Here is a 21,628-nt window from a genome sequence, read left to right on the forward strand (position 1 = left end):
CGTATAAATTTGAAGAAAATCGTTAGAGCCGTTTTCGAGAAAACCGTGAAAACATGGTTTTTTAGCCATCATCCGCCATTTTGAATTGAATTTTATTGAATTTCTTATTGTCAGATCCTCATGGTATAAGGACCTTAAGTTTAAAATTTCAAGTCAATCGGTTAATAAATTAGGAATGCAGTTATCGTGTTAACAGACACACACACACCCCCACACACACACACACCACACACACACACACCACACACACACACACACACACACACACACACACACACACACACACACACACACACACACACACGGACCAACACCCAAAAATCATGTTTTTGGACTCAGGGGACCTTGAAACGTATAGAGAACATGAGATTAGGGTATATAAAATTTTTTTGGAAAGCAATACTTTCCTTACCTATGGTAATAGGGCAAGGAAAGTAAAAAATCTGGTGTGACGCACTCACACAACTTTCCTTGCCGTTATGAAAATTGATCACCTGACGCTAGTGTTCCCGCGCATCTCAAGACAGTCTACTATTCAAAGATTTGAGCCAGCTGGTGACAGGGCAATAACGCTGGAGACACACATGAGGTCTGCTATCTCTTCATAGTGAATGATTTAATAGAATCAACAATAATTTGCAATTGAATAATCACATTTTCTCGAATTTAAAGCTTATTTTCAATTTTAGGTGGAAATGTTACTGAATAGAGATTTAGAGATTTTCATACTCAATCTACTCCACTTGATTTTTTTCGTTTAAATTGTATCTGAAGCCTGATAATTGGGAATCTAAAATCAAACTTTGCATTGATGGGGCGCAGCTCCTGAATTTTTTTACAGATATGACACTTGTGGCAGTTGATACAGCTTATCGATGACTATTTTAGGTATGAATTTGATCAAAATCGTTGGAGCCGTTTCCGAGAAAATCACGAAAAACCCTGTTTTTGACAAAATGTTCGCCATTTTAGCCGCCATATTGAATTGCATTTGATCGAAATTGTTCGTGTCGGATCCTTATAGTGAAAGGACCTTAAGTTCCAAATTTCAAGTCATTCCGTTGATTGGGAGATGAGATATCGTGTACACAGACGCACATACACTCATACACACACATACACACACACACACACACACACACACACACACACACACACACACACACACACAGACCAACACCCAAAAAAAATCATGTTTTTGGAACCAGGGGACCTTGAAACGTATAGAAAACATGAAATTAGGGTACATTGAATTTTTTTGGAAAGCAATACTTTCCTTACCTATGGTAATAGGGCAAGGAAAGTAAAAAACGTAACACATGTGGAGAAATAAGGAAAGTATTGCTTTCCAAAACATTTAAGTTAGCCAAATTTCAGTTTTCTATAAGTTAAAATGTCCCCTGAGTCCAAAAACATTTTTTTTTCAAAATAGACCACCTTGTAAGGTCGAGTGGTAGAGAAAGGGTTCGCACACAACAGTGACAGTGAACATATAATTCCTATGAGTTCTAATGGTAGCCTTCATACTCATTCGGCCGGCTGAGTGGAGATAGTCCAATAAAAACTAGTGGGAATTATATTTCCACTGTTCACTATTAAGGTGCGTACAGATATACGCGCCGCGAACATGAGCAATTCACTTTTAATCAGCTGACTATATCTGTATTTTTACAGAGACGGTAAGATACAGATATAAAAAGCTTGGCATCAGCTGATTAAAAGTGAATTGCTCATGTTCACGGCGCGTAAATCTGTATGCACCTTTACTGTTGTGTTGTGTGAATCCAGCTCAAAACGTTGCACACTTCAGTCTGCTGGCGCTACCTGGTCGTCGGTTCAAATCCCGCCGGTAGGCATGGACGTTTGATCATCTCATCAAATCACCCTCCCACTTTCCATTAACGACGTACAAGCTACAGTGAGGTCCACGTTATAATGGCAATGGAGAAAGATAGCAGAACAACGTTGCCGATCCTCTGTCTTGTCAATGCTTTCTATAGACGGTAGCTGATACAGGTTTATTGGCGTAATATTAACTGTTCATTCTCGTTTAAAATAGTCAATTATATTCTATTGAGCAAGAAATTATATTTTTCGATACTTTGGTAATGAATTTTCATTATTAAGATGAAATATTTTGTTATTAATTCTACATTGTTGAAAGATGATCTGGCAACAGAGCAAAGCGAGAAAGAGATAGCGCTATCCGATTTGTTGAATGATAGTCAAGGATAGCAATACCATTGCTAATCAATCACTGCCATTATAACGTGGACCTCACTATAGAAGGGTATAATAGTCTTAAATTTTCAAATATTCCAGAAGAGAAAAACAATGAAAAAGGTTGTTCAATAGGATAATTACTTAAAAACCACCCAAAAATGAATTTATAAATATTGTATGCTGTTGGTTAATAATTAATAAAATAAGCAAGAAATTACATTTTCCAATAATCAAGATGAAATATTTTGTTAATTACTTATTAATTATACTTTGTTAAAAGACGATCTGGCAAGAGAGCAAAGCGAGAAAAGAGATAGCGCTATCCGCTTTGTTGAATGATAGACAAGGATAGCAATACCATTGCTAATCAAACACTGCCATTATAACCTGAACCTTTCTATAGACGCTCGCTCATGTGGACAAAAAATATTGTGCAATGTGGTTTGGAAGAGTTAATATTAGATGTTTGTTATTTTTAAATACTTCTAAATATTTAATAATAGAATATACTTTTAAATACTTTTGAATATTGACCGAGCAAAGTGTGGTCTAAGATTCAAGTCGACGGTTTGGCATTTCTCTTAATGTTTAAATGTTTGAATGTTTAAATGTTTGAATGTTTAAATGTTTATATGTTTTTATGTTGCGCATTTACGGCATACGGCGAAACACGGTCATAGATTTTCATGAAATTTGACAGGTATGTTCCTTTTTAAATTGCGCGTCGACGTATATACAAGGTTTTTGGAAATTTTTCATTTCAAGGATAATATAAAAGGAAAAAGGAGCCTCCTTCATACGCCAATATTACCGTAAAAATCAGACTATAGAATTATTCATCATAAATCAGCTGTCTAGTGGACTATAATACTACCCGTTCAAAAACATCGAATATCTTGAAAATTGTATCTTTCCATCAACGTTGTAGACAGTTGCAGCCAGACCTGATAACAGCGCTCACACTCACATTCCGGGACGACACGTCACGGTACGATATAGGACAGAGAGCTCTATGTTTATTTATGATTTTTTCTAGACATTTTTAATTGATAAATTATTTATCAATTTTTGAGAAAACATAACAACAGGTCAATGTAACTCACTGAGCGCGAGGTCTACTGTTCACATAACTACTAGTAATATAAATAAATCAGTTACCTGTGTAGGGAAAGAGATACTTCTCCCCCAGATTGCTCTTATCATCAGCGTCAGACAGAGAGGGCTCCCTGGGGTGATGAGAGTAGTAGAGATTGCCCATTGCTTGGTCTAGCGCATGCGCAGTGGCTCCTTTTGTCATGTCACTATCTGACACATTTGTGGAGCCTGACATGTTGGTCCAGCGGTGTGGTATGAAGCTCTCATCCAGGGCTACTTGTTCCACTGAAATTGAAATAAAAAAAAATAAATGATTTTTAATAAGGAATAATATCATACCTAACCACATTTGAAGAGAAATAAATGAAATCGGATTTTGAAACAAACAATATACAGCTACTGCGGTACTTGTTCCACTGAAATTGAGATAAAAAGTTCTGATAAAACAGATACAATATCATAACTAACCAAATTTGAAGTAAAACTGACGACAGATGGAAATTACTGAGATATTGCAATTATTCAATTGCTAATAAATTAATTATTATTATTATTAAACGAAAATTGAAATTAAATGCTGTAGGTCACCCCGAAGACTTCTGCTACTGCAAATATTGACAACTGGGTAGATGGAAATTCCGTGTTGTCAATATTTGCAGTAGCAGAAGTCTTCGGGGTGACCTACAGCATTTAATTTCGATTTTCGTTTAATAATAATAATAAAAATCTGGTGTGGCACACTCACACAACTTTCCTTGCCGTTATGAAAATTGATCACCTGACGCTAGTGTTCACGCGTATCTCAAGTCTACTATTCAAAGATCTGAGCCAGCTGGTGACAGGAGAATAACGCTGTAGACACACGAGGTCTGCTATCTCTTCATAGTGAATGATTCAATAGAATCAACAGTTGCCAACAGTTTGCAATTAAATAATCACAATTTCTTGAATTTCGAGCTTATTTTCAATTTTAGGTGAAAATGTTACTGAATATTAATTGTAGAGATTTTCATGCTCGATCTTTTCCACTTGAAAATTTTTGTTCAAATTGTATTTCTGAAGCCTGAATCTAAAATAAGTAATTTTGAATCTAAAATCAAACTTTGCATAGATGGGGCGGAGCTCGTGGCAGTTGATAGAGCTTATCAATGACTATTTTTGGTATAAACTTTATCGAAATCGTTGGAGCCGTTTTTGAGAAAATCGCGAAAAACCCTATTTTTGACATCCTTTTCACCATTTTAGCCGCCATCTTGAATTGCATGCATTTGATCGAAATAGTTCGTGTCGGATCCTTATATTGTAAGGACCTTAAGTTCCAAATTTTAAGTCATTCCGTTAATTGGGAGATGAGATATCGTGTACACAGACGCACATACACTCATACACATACACAACCACTTTTTTGGACTCAGGGGACCTCGAAACGTATAGAAATTTAGAAATTGGGGCGCCTTAATTTTTTTCTTAAAGCAATACTTTCCTTACCTATGGTAATAGAGCAACGAAAGTAAAATTATGAATGAAAAACCGAGAATTATGAATGAAAGACTGACACAAATGAAAAGCAACTGAAATACTACAATGAATGAATTGATAACTGACCTGTAGAGTATGTAGGAGGAGCTAGAGGCCACCTAGGCGCATAGATGGGTTTGAAAAGTTCCGAGTTGGCAATGATGTTCAACTGAGGAGGAGGCTGAATACCAGCAGCTGCTGCTGAGGAGGAGGCACCTCGCTGTGAGGAGGAGTTCAGTGAGGAGGCCACACTGTCACACCTAAAATTAACAAAAAATAAAATTGTATTGAACACAATAAAAAAATTCACATAGTCGAAAATATGATCAGCTTCATTATAATATTTTGAATACATAAAAATTAAAAATCAAAGTACTTTTTTTAACTTTATTTTATTCTCACAACACAATACTTCATTTTATTTCTCACAATGCTGTATTATACTGTACGGTAGGCTAGTAGGCCTACTTTGATTTTCAATTTTTATATAAATAAAAGTAGCACTTACCAAGAAGTGAATATTTTGAATACTTACACTTCAGTTTTAATACCTCTCAATGATTGAGGAGGTAAAATCATAGTGTAAAGATAGCATAAGAACATATGCCATGGTATAGGGCGTTTCTTTTCAAAGTTCACTGTTTACTCTAGCCGATAATCCCAGTGAAGTTATGTGACGCTGGTAGTCTCTCATATTGTGCCGTTCGTACACTCTCACCCAACCAAAAGATTGATGATAGACAGTAGTCGACAGTAATCGGCTTGAGTTGACTGAAAATCAACTTGAAATTTGGAACATAAACGACCTATACCATGGAGTATTTTCTTATGCTATCTTTTCTCTACGGTAACACTCTCATACTTGACGTATATCTAAAATATCTATAGGAAATCAAAACAAAATTACACATATTTGATGGCTGATAGTTCTTATTTTTTCTTTTTCCTTGTTGACCGAGCGGAGTGAGGTCCAAGATTCAAGTCGACGGTTTGGCATTTCTCTTAATGTTTAAATGTTTATATGTTGCGCATTTACGGCGAAACACGGTAATAGATTTTCATGAAATTTGACAGGTATGTTCCTTTTTTAATTGCGCGTCGACGTATTTACAAGGTTTTTGGAAATTTTGCATTTCAAGGAGAATATAAAAGGCAAAAGGAGCCTCCTTCATACGCCAATATTGAAGTAAAAATCAGACTATAGATTAATAATTCATCATAAGTCAGCTGTCTGATTATAATACTAGTAGTTCTGTGAACAGTAGACCTCACGTAGTATTCTCATCCACAAGTACCTGATTGAAAATAAAGACCTTATGGAAATACAGCAATAGACTGGCTTCTCCACACATCTGTGTAATCACTTGTCAGCTGATTTATGATGAATAATTCTATTGTCTGATTTTTACTCTAATATTGGCGTATGAAGGAGGCTCCTTTTTCCTTTTATATTATCCTTGAAATGCAAAATTTTTATATACGTCGACGCGCAATTTAAAAAGGAACATACCTGTCAAATTTCATGAAAATCTTTATCATATCATTTATTCTTTATTCTCTATCCATTTATACAAAAATAAGAGAGAAAAGTAAGATAACCTTGTGCTATTCCTCTCCCAAATTTAGATAACACATAGTCCGAAAATCTATTACCGCGTTTCGCCGTAAATGCGCAACATATAAATATATAAACATTAAGAGAAATGCAAACCGTCGACTTGAATCTTAGACCTCATTTCGTTCGATCAATTAATAACTGATGAACAGTTATGTACCTGATATTGGGAGGCAGGTTGTAGTCAGTGGAGCCGGTCACCAATCCTTTGGCGCGTCTGTCGCCACGTCGCTGACGGGATGATGATTCCTCGTCACAGTCGCTGCTGTGACTTGACGCCAGTTCTAGGCTGCGACCGTCAGCTGACACCTGAGGATTCATTTCAAATTTTATGAATTAAAGAAGAAACTTTTATCGCAATCTAGTCTTGAAAGACTAGAGCTGGGTTTACACCAAATTTATTAACAAATTGTTAATAACTCAATCCTTATAGATTCTATTAGATTGAACGGAACTTGACAAACACATATGTTCATCATGTGTATGATAACTTAAGTTCAATCTAAAAAAATCTATAAGGATTAAGTTATTTTCATTATGTTAATAGCTTTGGTATAAACACAGCTTAATGAGCAATCTTCTTAATATATAATAATGGAGATGTTATTAATAACTCAAGTATTGTCTAATATCTATACATCACAGAATATGAATTATTATACTATACACAATATAAATTACAATCTAATTATTAATTGTCATTATTAGTGCTAGTTCATTTTGGCATGAGTGCTATAAACTAGTTGTATTTAAGTATAAAAAGAGTGCTACAATGAGGTCCACGTTATAATGACAGTGAAAAAAGATAGCAGAACAACGTTGCCGATCCTCTGTCGTGTCAATGCCTTCTATAGACGGTAGCTGATACAGGTTTATTGATGTAATATTACAGAGCAAAGCGAGAAAGAGATAGCGTATCCGATTTCTTGAATGATAGACAAGGATAGCAATGCCATTGCTAATTAAACACTGCCATTTTGAGGTTGTGTGGTAGAGAGGATTTAAAAGTCCTAACTCCGCCTAATAAAGAATTTTTTCATTTCATTTCATTATAACGTGGACCTCACTATAGTGATTTCTATAATAACTAAACAATCGCGATACATTCGTGATTTAAAGCGATGTGATGTTTATGGAATCATTTTTCACTTTCATGTCATTTCATTTTTGAAAATATTTTTTGCGAGCTAATTTTATGGCATTGATTTCACTTTAGATAGGTAGTGAATTATTTCTTTAATATGTTGATTTGATTGAAAAGTTTGAACTGCTCAATTTCATACTGAATTCCAATGATGAAGCCTATTTTATTAATTATTAACCACCAGCATACAATATTTATAAATTCATTTTTGGGTGGTTTTTTTAGGTAAGCATCATTGTTCTCTTCTGGAATATTTGAAAATGTGACTATTAAATAGTATAAAATAGTATAGTAATATATAAATTATAGTATATATATATATAAAAGTATATAAATAGTATAAATTTTATACCCTTCTATAGTGAGGTCTACGTTATAATGGCAGCGTTTGATTAGCAATGATATTGCTATCCTTGTCTATCATTCAACAAATCGGATAGGGCTATCTCTTTCTCTCTTTGCTCTGTTGCCAGATCGTCTTCTAACAATGTAGAATTAATAATTGACTAACAAATTATTTCATCTTAATAATGAAAATTCATTATAGAATTATTGAAAAATATAATTTCCTGCTAGATAAAATATAATTGATTATTTTAAACGAGAATGAACAGTTAATATTACATCAATAAACCTGTATCAGCTACCGTCTATAGAATGCATTGAGAAGACAGAGGATTGGCAACGACGTTGTTCTCCTATCTTTCTCCACTGCCATTATAACGTGGACCTCACTATATTATTTATGAATTCATTTTTGGGTGGTTCCAGGTAAGTATCCTGCTGAACAGCCTTTCTCATTATTTTTCTCTTCTGGAATATTTTAAAATGTAAGACTATTATACCCTTCTAGTAAAATAGGTACATCTTTAATATGAATAAAAATATGAATCTCAGTAGCCTTTAAATTATTTTGTCACAACATTTTTCAGACATTGATACCATTTTCAAGTGATTTGAAAATAAATAAATTCTTGTTTTGAAACATGTTGTGATAAAATAATTTATAAGGGTACTGAGATTTATATTTTTATTTATATTAAACGTAGCCCTAAAGAAAAAAGACAATCATTAATATGTTTTGTTGGCAAGACAGTACTTAAGAGATCAACACAATATGCATTAACTTATTCAAATTAATTTGATTTGACTCGGCTCAGACTTTTTATTCTGATTTCACTTTGGATAGACAATTAATAATAGTAATATTTTATTGCCAAAATTAATACATGCTACAATATTCATAGTAGATATGGCATAAAATCATTCTATTAATTCCTTAGAAATAATAAAAAAATGTTGTAGAATTACGTGAATATGTTTCAATTAGTGATTTGAGTGTAATATATTTGTTTTCTATCCAGTTTCTCAACCTTCAAAATTCAAAGTTTATGTTGTTTTTGAGTGAAAAAGCACTAAATTTCAGAAAAGTTGGAATCATAACCTCATTTCGGACTTTTGAAATAATATTATAAAAATTTGGGAGAGAAATAGTACAAGGAGTATGCTTAGTTTTTCTCTCCCATACAGTGCTTTCTTGTAAAAATTAGAATAATGAATAAATAAATAAATAAATAAAATAAATTCGATAATGAAGATAAAATTTAAACAAATAGAAAATTATTTCAATATGTTCAACTGTAGAATGAAAAACACTAAGAAATTGTCAAAAACCCACAGATTTATTGATACTTAGAAAGACCGGTTTCGGTTGTTACACCATTGTCAATCTCTAATAAACAGAGACCGGTCTTTCTAAGTATCCATAAATCTGTGGTTTTTGACAATGTCTTAGTATTTAATATCAAACAAATTTGAGAGACTTCTTGTGTAGTTGAGAAGTTGATATTGTGGTAATTATTCATATTAAATGAAAAAGACTAAGAAATTGTCGTTTCGTTCTCATCTAGATCATTTCCACTCAAAAGTATATATACTTTTGAAAAAGAAAGAATTAGTCCATTTTTATTAAGGAATTGAAATAGCTTAACATGGATATTTCCTTCTTACGCATGTTTGGTTAGTGCCATAGTTAGTTGTATATTTTGTAATTTAGTCATTGGGTACTCTTCAGTTCCGACTTTTTTTACTCAGGTTGTTTAATTTAATTTGTTTATTATCAAGAAATTTGATCATCATGTATTATTTGGACTTTATTATTTTTTTTATTTAAAAAAAAAGAAATAAATTTGATCACATTAGAAATATAAAATGTTAGAATGCTTCTGTTTTATCCAAAGAGACTCATTCATTTATTTTATTTTGATTTGAAGAATGTGTGTTCATTTATTTTAGTAATTCGGAATTTCCGGCTGACGGTCTTTGACCAAGCCGTATAGTGTATGCAATATTTTAAATAATACTTCTGGTAAAATATTGTTTTTTTTCAATAAAGCACTTTTATATCTATCTAAGAAATTGTCAAAAAACACAGATTTATTGATACTCAGAAAGACCGGTCTCTGTTTATTAGAGATTGACAATGGTGTAATAACCGAAACCGGTCTTTCTAAGTATCAATAAATCTGTGGTTTTTTGACAATTTCTTAGTCTTTTTCATTTAATATGAATAATTAACACAATATCAACTTCTCAACTACACAAAAATTCTCTCAAATTTGTTTGATTTTAAATACTAAGACATTGTTAAAAACCACAGATTTATTGATACTTAGAAAGACCGGTCTCTGTTTATTAGAGATTGACAATGGTGTAACAACCGAAACCGGTCTTTCTAAGTATCTGTGTTTTTTTGACAATTTCTTAGTCGTTTTCATTCAATATAGTCTTTTCATAGAAAGGTATAGTATGAAAAGGCTATAGTCTGGTCAATGAATGAATGGAATGAATTAGCAAATGAATTAATGAATCAATAGTTGTACTCACAGATCCAGTGAGGGGAGGAGCTCCCCTGTCTATGGCCAGATATCAATAAATCTGTGGTTTTTTGACAATTTCTTAGTCTTTTTCATTCAATATGAATAATACCACAATATCAACTTCTCAACTACACAAAAAATGTTCAACTGTTTTATTGTTTGGATAAGGATTGATTAAATGTTTAAGGATATTGTTGTTGAATTCCATAGAATTCAGACTCACCTCAGATTCTGAGTCAGACGTATGCTGAGTCTGCCTCCTGACGGGCACATCTGACGCAGACTGGTCATAGTTGCTAGTCGACGTTGACGTCTGTCTCAGTTGCGTGTCACTCCTATAAGGACTGCTTCCCGTCTTAGTAGTCGACCTGGAAGTGGTGCTAGACGTCGAAATCCCAATATGGCGGCGACCCGCCGCGTCAAACTGTGACGTCATCATCCCCCCTCCGGCACCCCCCGACCTGTACGCCAGCGCCGACCGTGTCGGCTGCAGGGTTCTGGTGGGAACGTTCCGATTTTGAAAATCCTCCTCGTCTTCCTCGGTGTCTACTGGGGGTACCTTGCGGCCGATCATCTGTAGCATGAGTCTGTAAAGACTGGAACGGACCCTGGAGTTGCTCAAACAGTATCCAAACAGCAGAAACCAGGCTTGAGTAACCACCGTGGCTGATAAAGCGTAGGTTAAACTGGGATCGTGCTCGGAAGCTGAGATTAGACACAGCAACCAACAAGCCGTTACTAATGGAAGGGAAACCACGTTTAACCATAGCAACCGCCTCAAATTCCCGTAGCCTGCTACATGGTCTTTCACTGTAAACGCAGCTCGTAGTGCAAACATCAAAACCAACAGATTTATGGAGATGATCAGACATGCGGGACCAATCATACTCCAGATCACACTTTCGTACAGAGACAACCAACAGAAAAATATGTTGCCGTATTGGTCTGTGCGTACACCAATAGCCAAACACACAATGATGGCCGGTAGAGAGTATCCCAAACAGTAGTAGAACCGCATCGGCCCGTGGTTCACATCCCGTACCTCTGTGAGCATTCTGTACAGATGGATCGATCCCACAAGCCACCAGCTCAGGGCGCAAAGCCAGAGGTAGTGCAACGCCATGGCGATCAGTTTGCAAGGGACGTCGCTGGCGATCAACGAAGTACGGGCTTTGAGAGCGATCAAAAATAGTAACTCAGCGAGAAGGAGAGTTAGTGCTTGGTTAGTGTAGATCGCACTGGAATTAGTTTTGGCTCTGAGTATACTCAACATAAAGGTGGCCATTGCTAGAGCCCAGAGAGCCAAACAAAACCCAACCCAGGTAGCAAACTCCTCCCCAACCGTGGTTTCAACTAAATATTCATCATTGATTAAATCCACAATCACTGCAAAACTCGACAAATGATTACATGTACAGTTTATCAACACTGGTGGGGTAGTTTTTGACGCACAACTCTTATCAAATCTGTTACACTTCTTCCACCAGTTGCCTTGGGGTAGTTCTGTGTGGCAACCAGCTCTAGACCACTCTCCAAACCCCCGCGAATTTGTCCAATGCACACATTGGGGGTTGGCGCGGGGGGAACGCACCTCCTCGTTCAACCACAGCCTGAATCTGATCGGTGCGGGGAGAGGGTTGGAATCCGACAAACTATGCACGTTATCCTCCATGACTATCGCTACTAATGTGAAGACAGGGGATGCGACAATTAGGTCCACCCCCCAGCGACTCACTACCGTCATATCGTACCGCATCGGTAAAACTTTCCCCAGGGTTTTGTACTGTGCATAACCGATAATCGCTTGCCCACTGGCCTCCCCTTTCACCTTGTGTTCTCCCACTTTTGTCTGTTTTATACCCAACATCTCCACCGGTATCATAACATGTGAAAACTTGTCGAATTTTGTCACATCTTGTATATAGTTGTTGTATTTTGGGAAGATCACTGCCGGGCTGGAAGATCTACTAGGGGTATTACTTGTTCCAACTAAATTCACGTGTTGTACGAGGGGTTGAACGATGTTACTAGTGTCGGGGATGATCACTTTCTCTGTTTCTTTCCCTGAGGAGCCTGGGAAAACGTCTAGACTTAAACTCTCACTCTCATATCCGAACAAACTTTCATAGTTCACCACGTCTAACCCCAACACCATATTTTCCGAGATCGTTTCGAAAGGATCAGTGAAGGTGTCACGTTGGTTGAGGGCCAGTGTTTTCAGGTAGTTTTCCACAGTGAAAAGCAGGTTTTCCGCGTTTTCCCCCGTAAGTTCCTCGATTTTCAACCACAGGTTTGTGTGTTTTTCCTTCACCACCTCACTGGTAGTACTCACGATATTTTGTATGTAGTCCTTGTCCTGGCTGTGGGTGAGGTTCAACCCCATTTGTGTGGCCTCATAGAGAAGTAATCGATCGATCAGCTGTTCCGTGATGAGAATATCCGCTCCAAATAGATTGTCTGTCAGATTTGTAGCTTTTTGGAGAGTGTTTGACGCTTCTACGGCTACAAACGTTGTAATCCCCACGTCTCCAGACTCTAGTTGTGTCAATAATCTTCTCAAATCCACAAATTTATCCGAGGTACAGTTGAAGACATTCGGTTGTAACCATTGTCCCGTTACGTCATCACAAATCCGGGACGCTTTCCCCTGTGATCCCGTGGGACAGTTCTCGATAGCCTCCTCCCCGAACTTGGTTCTCGACCACCAGAGACCGCCAGCATAGTTGCGCGGACACCCATCGTAGACCACTTCACAGCCTCGTAGCGTAACCTCGGCCACCGGGTTGGGACACAGGTCACAAGCCTGTCCCAGAACCCCGGTACGACACCTGCACTGTCCCGTCACACTGTCACAATCCGTCCCATAGGAGCCCGTCGTGTAACAGTTGCAGGGTAGACAATGGTCAGAGCCTGGGGGTTGGTAGTGGTTCTCCCTACAATAACACTCCCCTGTAGTTTTGTTGCAATCTGCCCCATACCCTTTATCGATATCACACTTACATGGGCCACAGACTGGTTTCCCCCACCAGGTCGCGGGACAGATTTGGGACACAGCTTCCTCGCAGTACTCCCCTGAGAATTTTGTGGTGTTACACATACACTTATACCCACGAACCTCGTTTCTATCCTCCACACATTCCCCCTCGTGGTCGCAGGGGTTCATGTCACACACACTCTTACAAGTGGGGCCCACGAAGCCAGATTCACACTGACAACTGTAGCTCTCCCAGTCTGCCACACAGTGGCTATGCGGTGTGCAGCTGTGGTGTGAACAGGGGTCCGAGTCCATGCAACCGTCAGTCACCCCGACTTTCACAGTCGCTCTCTGTAGGATCGATTGCGAGGTCCCAATCCTCACATCCTGTATACACCCGTTGAACCCCAGCTTCTTATCTAGATCATCCTCAGTAGACCCCACAGCGATCCTGCCCACATACAACCCTTGCAGCTTGGCGTTCAACGTTTTCGCTGCCGATCTCCTCCCGTTGTCTAGGGTAATCGTCACAACCCCTCCAACATTCCAATTCACTTCTATTCTGTGCCATTTGCCGTCGTTGATCTTCGCCGAAACTAGCACCGCCCTCTGGGAGTCTAGTGTGAAAACTACCATTCCCCCATCCAGTGACAAAACAGCGGAACTATTCTGACCGACCTGTACACTCATTAGGAAGGCTGTGGATTGTAGGGTTCGTACCGATATTCCAATCAACCAGGGCAACAAGATTGGGCGTAGAAGTGGGTTGAACGATAATAGACTGTCCCCATGGAACCTCCAGGCGGGGGAGATTGACTGGGAACAATCTTTCCCGCTCCACCCCTGGGGACAGTCACAGTGGAACGTTCCCCAGTCATCGGAACAGGTTCCACCGTTGAAACAAGGCTCCGACACACAGTAGGATTTCCGTTGGGGACATCCAATCACTGTTCCATTGTCTGCTACATATGTATTCAAGTCGATCAGTTTGTGATCAATGTGTAGATCGGCGATACAACCGACGAAATCCTTGCTACGAACTTGGAAGGTGGTTGAGGAGGGTAGAGAAGGGAGTCCTCCTATCTGTAGAGGTCCTGTGAGGTCGAGAAACCGGTGACAGGTTTCGAAAAGTATCGCACAGCGACTCTCCAAGATCTGTACAGTTTTGTTGGCACAGGTCTCCCCCAGTTTCTCCCCGTACTTGATGGTGAGGGCTGTGTCGCAGTCATCCAAACTCACTGATGCAGTTTTGTTGAAATAATCGACGGTCACTCTATGCCAGTTACCGTCGTTGACTCCAGACTTTAGACGGGCGGTCACACGAGTGACATCCGAACCCAAACTGAACGAAAACTGCACACCGGCCCCCCCTTCCACAATCTCCAAAGCGATGAAGTCGTGTTGTTCATTGTAACGACCGTTGTACAGCAGTAACCCAGAGTCTGATAACGTTGCGAATTTGAGGGCGATATGTAACCGGTGGCGCTGTTTGAGAGACGGAAAGGTTAGGAACGAGTTTTTGGGGAACGATCTTCCCCTAAGTTGACAGAGTTGGTTGTAGTGTTCAAAGGTGCCGCTGGGGGCGCAGTCATCGCAAACGAAGCCACCTGTGACCAGGGGTGAGCATGTGGAGCCGGAGTGACACACGCCCGGTTTACACAGGTCGGTGGAGAGGTCGATCTCGCAGTTGGTGCCGGCGTAACCGGCCTTACAGGCGCATGTGTAGCCGCCTTCAGACCGGAAACAGGTGCCTTCGTTCTGGCACGGGTAGGAGTAGCAGAGGTTCACCTCGGTGTCGCAGAGGTAGTGCTCACGGCTGCCGGTGAAGCCATCGGGACATCGACAGGCGAAAGTTGTCACCGGGTAGATGGGTCGGAATAGGACGGTGTCGCTGCTGATAAAACCTGTAGATCAAATAAAAATTTCCAATTATTATTTTTGTTTTTTGGTCCTGCAAAATTATTTCTTCAATATATGTGAGTATTTCCTATTTTAGTGATAATAATGTTAAATATTTTTTCTATGTTTGGTTTTGAAGCATCTAAATTTAGAAATCTTACGTTGTGAAAATAATTTAAGTACTGAACATTTTGTGAAGAGAACAACTACAAGACTTAACCTATTTCGGACTATGTGTAACCTCATCTACATTTGGGAAAGGAATAGCACAAGGTTATCTTATCTTTTCTCTCCCTATCAATGTACTCATTGTATCAGTCAATGAAGAATAAATAACGTATAAATAATTACTTTAAAAATAAAATAAATTTTCAATCCTCAGCTGTACTTGCAGTGAATAATGCTCCTATTAAGGCACAAGACTATTGTTAGGCCAATCACATCGAGCCAAAATAACTACTATACCCTTAAACTTAAAGTGTTTTGAAAAAAATGACACCTTTCTCAATTCTTTTTACAATAAATATTCATGTTTTTTTTAGTACCTATACAGTATATTTATTTAGTTTAATTCTAAGTATTAATAAATCTGTGGTTTTTGGACAATTTCTTAGTCTTTTTCATTTAAATATTCATGTTTTTTCATTATCCATAGTTCAAATATCAAACAAATCTGAGAGACCTTTTTGTGATTTGGCTTACAAACGCCTGCTTCAGGAGAAAAAAATGATGAAACCTATTATTATATATACTAGCAGATATACCCCTGCTCCGCGAGGTTCTAATTAACTTGACAAACTGAATTTAAAATCGGTCTATAACCATCCTCGGTAAATTAAGAATCAATATGCAATATTTCAAGTTAATCAGTTGAGTAGTTGAGACGTGATGAAATTAAGAATCAATATGCAATATTTTAATAATAATTATATTTATTGATTCTTCTTCACTTTCACAATTGAAAAAAAAAAACACAAATAATTTGTATACATCATAAAAATATAAAAAGAATCAAATGGCTCACAGGACTTTCGTCTGATCGTAGAAACTACAAACAAAAAATTTAAAAAAAGGTGAAAAACACTAAGCAAATGAAGAAGAACAAGAGGTTTGAAAAACTAAAGAAATTATAATAAGATCAGTTGAGTAGTTGAGACGTGATGATGCGTCATTCATGAATTTCCTATCCCCTACGTGTATAAGCCAATTTTATTTTCTTGATTATTGATGATTGAAATTACCCCTTTTATTTCCATTGTGACTAGATTCGCACACAAAAATTACAGACTGAATATAATTTTATAATTTGTAATTTAGACTGACTATAAAGTTCTAACAGGCTGAGTGAGCATAGTCCAACATTACAACTTATGGGAATTATATTTTCACTGCTCTCTGTCACTGTTATGTGCGAATCCATATTTATTAATTTATTAGAGCAAACAATAATACTATAGTCGGAAAAGAAAAAAACAGGATATTGGCCAAAATTCTTCAATTTCCTAATTTTGTCTTAAATTGTCCAAATATTATGTAGGTTATGTCCATTTCAATTTATACACCAAATCATCAAGTTTCAAGTTTTTATTGGGCCAGTTGAACATAGAAGTAACATATAATAAAAGAACATAGCAAAAAAGAATATATGATAGAAGAACATAGCCAAGTCACAATTCACATTTAAGAAACATACAATATTAATTGCACAGGTACACCAAATACAATAGACAGTAATAAATAAAACAGATCAGTTAAAGAAAATTTAAAATTAGATCAGATAATTTAGTGGTCTCCTATACTTGGGTATTAATAGACAAAGAAATAACATTATATTAAATTGACTAGGGTGTTGTGATCAGCAGTAATAAATTCCTCCACTGAATAAAATGGATTCACAATCAACCAGGATCCAAGTAGGCCTACTTGGAGAAAACGTTTATTTGGCAAGGATCTAACTTGAGCTGGTAGCGAGTTAAGGAATTTGTAGCCTATCACAGGGTAGCTCGACTTATGCATCTTGGAATATAATATATACTCTCATGGTTTCTTGTGAAGTGACTGTGAATGTCATTGTTTCTTGGTAGCTTATCCTGTATCTGATGTACTATATCTTTCAAACATTAGTAGATGAATTCATTAAAGACGGATAGAATGTCATTTTTATAAAGAAGGGGCTTACAGTGATCGAGATAGCCCGCCCCAGAAATTACCCGGACCGCTCTCTTCTGAATTAACAGCACTTTAAAAATGCAATCTGAATGAAATAATCCAGCTTCAATGTACAGCATTTTCTTATAGTCTTTGACCTGGGAGCTTTATAATAACTGTAATGGTAAGTTAAATGAAATAAATGAATTGCAACTTCAGGCACATTAATTTCATTTTCAAGTTGGTGATATTTTGGTTACAGTTCTGACCTGAAGCATTGCCGAACTTGAGGACAGTAAGGCACTGTTCGAAGTTGAGACACGGCTCCCTGACGCACAGGTTGTCATCCTGGGGCAAGACCTGGACGGTGGCGAGGCGAGCAAGAGTGGCCCGGTGCAGGTAGACGCGTTCCTGTAAGTATTCAGGGGCGGAAAAATCGGCCGTCCGGTCGACGCGCTGAGAAACTCACGTTCAGAATACGGGCGTTCACGTCGGTGTCATCCTTCAAATTGAAAAAAAAATATTAAATTTATTTTGATCAGATAACAAATTTAATATTATAAAATTGAAAACAATACAATACTTAAATACAATGTATGATTATAAATGAAAGATAAATAACTAGTAGTTCTGTGAACAGTAGACCTCGAGCAGTTATAAACTACAGTCTCCTCTATTACTGTCCATCAGAGTAAATTCTGTCCTGTCCTGTCGTGTCGGCGAGATATCGGTGTATAAACGACTAATGGCTGTTTGGGTTATTGTATCGACAATGATAATAGTTTGATGTAAACAGCTATGCCACTATCAACAAAAGCTTACCGAGTTGAAAGCAGAGAAAAGTCGGGAGAAAATACTATCCTACTGTACTTCAAGTAGTTATCAATTGCATGCCTCACTGCATACGTTTAATAGTACACACAACAGCTGTTTTTCACTAAGTTACATTCGGATATTGAATTGCATGCATCATTGCATGCAATTTATAATCCACTTCACAGCTGATTTATGATGAATAATTCTAAAGTATGATTTTTACTCTGATATTGGCGTATAAAGGAGGCTCATTTTCCTTTTATATTATTCTTGAAATGCAAAATTTCCAAAAACCTTGTAATGTTAGGAAAAATAATGAAAAATGTTACACTAAATATTATCAGTTAACTTGAGAGAGAATTGATTTTGTAGTTCAAACTTGTCGATCTCGTACCGCCAAAACAAAATTTTAAGCTTGCCGCCTTTTAATGTCAATAAATCAGGTTGAATAAATGAACTCGTTTGAATTGTAACAATAGTTTATTTAATTTTTTATAAAGTTTTGACATTGTACAAATTAAATAACCAGATTATAACTTAAAATTTAACTTTTATTTGGTTGATACATTGAATTATATAACTCAGATTTCAGTAGCATTGAGATTTATTTGCTCTAGGTAAAGGAAGTTCATAATATATCCTGTTTGATTCAGTACCTTTTTCACCTGAGATTCCCACGAGTTAGAACAAAAAAATTGGTTGCTCCACATTTATTGGTAAAATTCTAATTAATAGCTTATTATTTCATTTATTTGTTCAATTAAACATAAAGTAGAAAATTTGTTTATTAATGTAACTTTTGAAAGTGTCAATTTAAATTTTTTAAGGTGTTTAAAATTAAAAGTGGAATCTTGGGTAGGCTAAATTCACGTGAGTAAAAATTAATTAATCTAATCTATTTTGAGAAAATCAGTAAAATTTGTTCATTATTTTAAAAATTAGGTCTTGTCAAAAAGAAAACATAATTCAGAGTATAGGTTTGGTAGTAATAAGTTTTTTATTGTGTAACATTCTTTTATTTTGTAAACTTGAAAAGTTTTCAATAAACGTAATCAGATGCAATGTATTTTATTTATTGCCAACGCATTGTCAACTTAATGAAAATGGTAAATTTGTTAGTTTAGGATCCAGAGTAGAATGATGAATATTTTTATTTAGACAAGAGGCAAAATCCTTCTTGGAAAATAAGAGTATCAAATGATTCTATCTCTGAAGTGGGGTTTCGGTGCGGATACAATAAAAGTAGACACACGAAACGCTCCAACCTTGTCTAAACGTCGACGCGCAATTTAAAAAGGAACATACCTGTCAAATTTCATGAAAATTTATTGCTGCGTTTCGCCGTAAATGCGCAACATATAAACATAAAGAGAAATGCAAAACGGTCGACTTGAATCTTAAACCTCACTTCGCTCGGTCAATAAATGCACACTAAGATTCAAATCAGCACATGAATTACGTCGGTGTCGTCCTACAGAAGAACAGCAGTTACAAAAATGATAAGTCAATAAAATATGTCATCATTATTATTATTTATCATGGATAAATTCGTTATGAAGATGAGAGAGTAGCAGATGAAGGAGAAGAAAGACTTGAATCATTCAAACATACAGAACTCAGTAATGACTAGATAAATACAACAGGGAACGCTGCATTTAATATGCAACATTCAAAGAGCTCATTCATTCAATAGTGCGCCCTTTCTATCAATTTACTTTTCCTACAGTTACGTTGAAAAGTGGCCATTGCTGCACTGATTACAGAACGCAAAGAATCACTTTTCCGCTCTAGTGCGGGAAAAATTTTTCTGCACTCCAGATTTGCAACATGGCAACGCAAAATACTTAGTAGGTTATATGGAGCAACAGTGCAGCAAAATCAAAATGAAGTTGGTAACAGTGACTGGGCTGCTATAGTGAGCAGAGGTGCAACGAAGCACAACGCGCTAATTATTAAGTAGATATTATATAACCAAGGACAACAATTTTTATTCAATTTGACAATAAATTAAGGTTTTTATCAATAATAAAATTACACAGAAAAATATTTGATGCATTTCAGGCAATTTTACCCATAATTACCCACTTTTCATATTCAATGGTAACTGTAGGAAAAACTTAATGTGAAATACGTGCGCAAAGTTCCTCTGCTGCACTCAAGAAGCCATTCCGCCCTCGCCTACGGCTCGGGCGTAAACGTTTCTTTCGGTGCAGCAAACTGTCACTTTGCGCACTAGTTGCACAAATAACTATTTCACCACTCTCCAAGGTTCAACTCACACTTACACGACTCAGGTGGAGAAGAGACTGGACTCTAGTGGAGAGCATGTGTTTTCAAATGGTGACGTCGCGGAGACTAGAGTCGACTGGTCTGAGTGTCACCATTTCGAAACACATGCTCTCCACTAGAGTCGAGTCTCTTCTCGACCTGAGTCGTGTAAGTGTGAGTTGAGCCTTATACTTCGTTATTGAGTTACATGTTACAATGTAGATAAATAGACAAATGATTTTTATTTGCACTTTACAATAAAAGTGATGTGGGCGAATGTATAGTGATACGATGTATTATTTTTATTTATTCATAATTTACAATCAACTTGAGGTCAAAGAAACAGACTAGAGTCCAAAACTTCTTTTCATCCCAATTTAATGAAATAAATTGTCCAAATAAAGGTTATGTGCGACTTTCCAACTCTTCACTAATTTCCACATTGAAATAAAATACAAACAATTAATTTTGAATACATTAGGAATACATTATTATTTCCCTAACATGAGAAAGCTACTATATTACTTTTAACGTGCAACAAACTATTCATTATGAGAAGGGAAGGGAACGTCAATATCCTCAGTCTTGATTGAATAGACTTAGAACGTTGTCAAAAATCCACTTTAATAGTGGATTAAACTTTAATAGGATTAAAGTGGATTTTTGACAACGTTCCAAGTCTATTCAATTATGGAAAAGTTCCACAACATCAACATGCACACTACAAACTTAATCCTCAGTCTTCTTGTTGAAGGGTACTCCAGATATCCTTCCCATTAACACTAATCTTCCAGGATTCAGATTCAGATTCCTTTATTCATGTGTTTAACAAAACAAAATTCAACTTACGTTCTAGCATTATAAATGAATACCAGTAGCAATAAAATAACATGGTGAATCACATTAAACTAAAGAGTTCTACAATAATATTGAGCAAGAAAAATGATGAAATATGCGAAAATTAAGGTACTACTGTAGTGTTTTCACATGAAACGGTGAAGTTTGGACCTTAAGAAGTCCATTCTCAGAGAGGGTATTGAGGATACACT

The 21,628-nt window shown here is 36.7% G+C and overlaps 1 protein-coding gene across 1 annotated transcript in view; it reads right to left on the reverse strand.

Moving 5' to 3' along the window:
- LOC111059010 (protocadherin-like wing polarity protein stan) overlaps positions 1-21,628 on the reverse strand; it is an 84,649-nt gene that overhangs the window by 5,909 nt on the left and 57,112 nt on the right. The window contains 6 exon segments of the mRNA XM_039439842.1: positions 3,382-3,603; positions 4,924-5,096; positions 6,612-6,760; positions 10,698-15,352; positions 17,765-17,937; positions 17,939-17,997. Coding sequence (XP_039295776.1) covers positions 3,382-3,603; positions 4,924-5,096; positions 6,612-6,760; positions 10,698-15,352; positions 17,765-17,937; positions 17,939-17,997 — 5,431 coding nt within the window.

This window comes from Nilaparvata lugens, chromosome 13 (assembly GCF_014356525.2).
Source record: "Nilaparvata lugens isolate BPH chromosome 13, ASM1435652v1, whole genome shotgun sequence".
Taxonomy (NCBI): Eukaryota; Metazoa; Arthropoda; class Insecta; order Hemiptera; family Delphacidae; genus Nilaparvata; species Nilaparvata lugens.